We start from the raw sequence: 2500 nt of genomic DNA, 5'->3' as shown, positions 1-2500 counted from the left end.
TACATCCGTCATTTACCTACCTGATGTGACCTACAACAGACAGCGTTACCAACCGTATCCTACTCCATTACATCCGTCATTTACCTACCTGATGTGACCTACAACAGACAGCGTTACCAACCGTATCCTACTCCATTACATCTTTCTTTCATTTGATAAAGATTCAGTACAGTTTTTCCAGCACCAAACACCTTTAACCCCTTATAATAGCAGGTATTAAGTGAGCCTAAATGTAATCTTAAAATGTAAATCCCATATTTCTTACAAAAGACAAGGGGTGTCTACAGTGGTGTCTCCATTATAAAAGACAAGTGGTGTCTACAGTGGTGTCTACTGTGGTGTCTACTGTGGTGTCTATGTGGTGTCTACAGTGGTGTCTACAGTGGTGTCTACAGCGGTGTATCCATTATAAAAGACAAGTGGTGTCTACAGTGGTGTCTACAGTGGGGTATCCATTATAAAAGACAAGCGGTGTCTACAGTGGTGTCTACAGTGGTGTCTACAGTGGTGTATCCATTATAAAAGACAAGTGGTGTCTACGTGGTGTCTACAGCGTTGTCTCCATTACATTTGGTTCATTCTCCTCTTTTCTTTCATTTATTGGATCCAGATTTGATACATTTTCTTACCGTGGTTTCCCAACGTGGTCGTTGCGCCTTCTTCAGCGTGGATTTCATTAGCCTTCCTCTGGGCCACTTCTGCCAGAACCACCTCTCCCTTATCCCCCGCCACATAATGGAGATCCTTTGAAGGTAAACAGGAAATAAAACCACATTTATTTTTTTATCTAAAATGAATCTAGGCTCCAATGACAATGAGAGAGGGAGGGGATGAGAGAGGGAGGGGAGGAGAGAGGGAGGGGAGGAGAGTGTTTTGAAAAAAATCATCAGTGAGGAAGAAGGGGAGAAACAGATAAAATGACGTGTTTGAAGTTTGACATCAAGAAGAGAGAGAGAGAGGGAGAGAGAGCGGTTGGATGAAATTATGAAATATGAAATGCCCCTCTGACGGTTTCAAACCATCGCCCTCGCCGGTTTGAGTTTGAACTCGGGGGAAGGGATGTTATCTCCACGCCTGCCGTGTTTTTAAAAGTCGGAGGAGACGCGGCGAGATGCGACAAGTGAAGGTTCACCTTTCAGAAAGTGTAGCATGTCTCTGTTAGGGAGAAAATAAGATCCATCCAAGCTTATTACAGTATCAGAGGAAGACAACATGGAGACTCAGTGTGTGTCCTTTCTGTCAGCCTCATCTCACTAAAGAGGACAATACTGTTAGTAAATACGGTTGGAGGGTCATTCAGTCGAGGCTAAAGTATTTTTTATACCAGGGGCCAGAAAGCTATGGTCCCCTCTATACAGTAAATACGGTTGGAGGGTCACTCAGTTTAGGTTCATAACTCTCCTCTCTACCCTCTCTACCCCCTCTACCGCTCCAACCCCCTCTCTACCCCCCTACCCCTCTCTAACCTTCCTACCCCTCTCTAACCCTCCTACCCCTCCCTACTCTTCTCTAATCCTCTCAACTCCTCTCTAACCCTCCGACCCCTCTCTAACCCTCCTGACCCATCTCTAACCCTCCTGACCCCTCTCTAACCCTCCGACCCATCTCTAACCCTCCGACCCATCTCTAACCCTCCTGACCCCTCTCTAACCCTCCCGACCCCTCTCTAACCTCTCTAACCCTCCTGACCCCTCTCTAACCCTCCTGACCCCATCTCTAACCCTCCTGACCCCTCTCTAACCTCTCTAACCCTCCTGACCCCTCTCTAACCTCTCTAACCCTCCCGACCCCTCTCTAACCCCCCTAACCCTCTCTACCCCCCCTAACCCTCTCTAACCTTCCTACCCATCTCTAACCCTCCTACCCCTCCCTACCCCTCTCTAATCCTCTCGACCCCTCTCTAACCCTCCAACCCCTCTCTAACCCTCTCTAATCCTCCCGACCCCTCGCTAAACATTCTGACCCCTCTCTATCCTCCGACCCATCTCTAACCCTCCTGACCCCTCTCTAACCCTCCTACCCCTCTCTAACCCTCCTACCCCTCTCTAACCCTCCCGACCCCTCTCTAACCCTCCTACCCCTCTCTAACCCTCCTGACCCCTCTCTAACCCTCCTACCCCTCTCTAACCCTCCTGACCCCTCTCTAACCCTCCTACCCCTCTCTAACCCTCCCGACCCCTCTCTAACCCTCCTACCCCTCTCTAACCCTCCTACCCCTCTCTAACCCTCCTGACCCCTCTCTAACCCTCCTACCCCTCTCTAACCCTCCTGACCCCTCTCTAACCCTCCTACCCCTCTCTAACCTTGCGACCCATCTCTAACCCTCCGACCCCTCTCTAACCCTCCTACCCCTCTCTAACCCTCCGACCCCTCTCTACCCCTCTCTAACCCTCCTACCCCTCTCTAACCCTCCTACCCCTCTCTAACCCTCCTACCCCTCTCTAACTCTCCTTGCTCGCACATGCTTTTTCAGCTATGCCCACACATTTTCTATTGGATT

The 2500-nt window shown here is 49.7% G+C and overlaps 1 protein-coding gene across 1 annotated transcript in view; it reads right to left on the bottom strand.

The window, feature by feature from the left end:
- wdpcp (WD repeat containing planar cell polarity effector) overlaps positions 1–2500 on the bottom strand; it is a 257819-nt gene that overhangs the window by 118768 nt on the left and 136551 nt on the right. Inside the window, exon 15 of the mRNA XM_071394507.1 lies at positions 630–744. Within this exon, the coding sequence (XP_071250608.1) occupies positions 630–744 (115 nt within the window). The remainder of the gene's footprint in view (positions 1–629; positions 745–2500) is intronic.

The sequence above is a fragment of the Salvelinus alpinus genome, chromosome 3 (assembly GCF_045679555.1).
Source record: "Salvelinus alpinus chromosome 3, SLU_Salpinus.1, whole genome shotgun sequence".
Taxonomy (NCBI): domain Eukaryota; kingdom Metazoa; phylum Chordata; class Actinopteri; order Salmoniformes; family Salmonidae; genus Salvelinus; species Salvelinus alpinus.
Note: the sequence above shows the minus strand (reverse complement) of the source record. Positions and strands in the feature narration are given on the sequence as shown.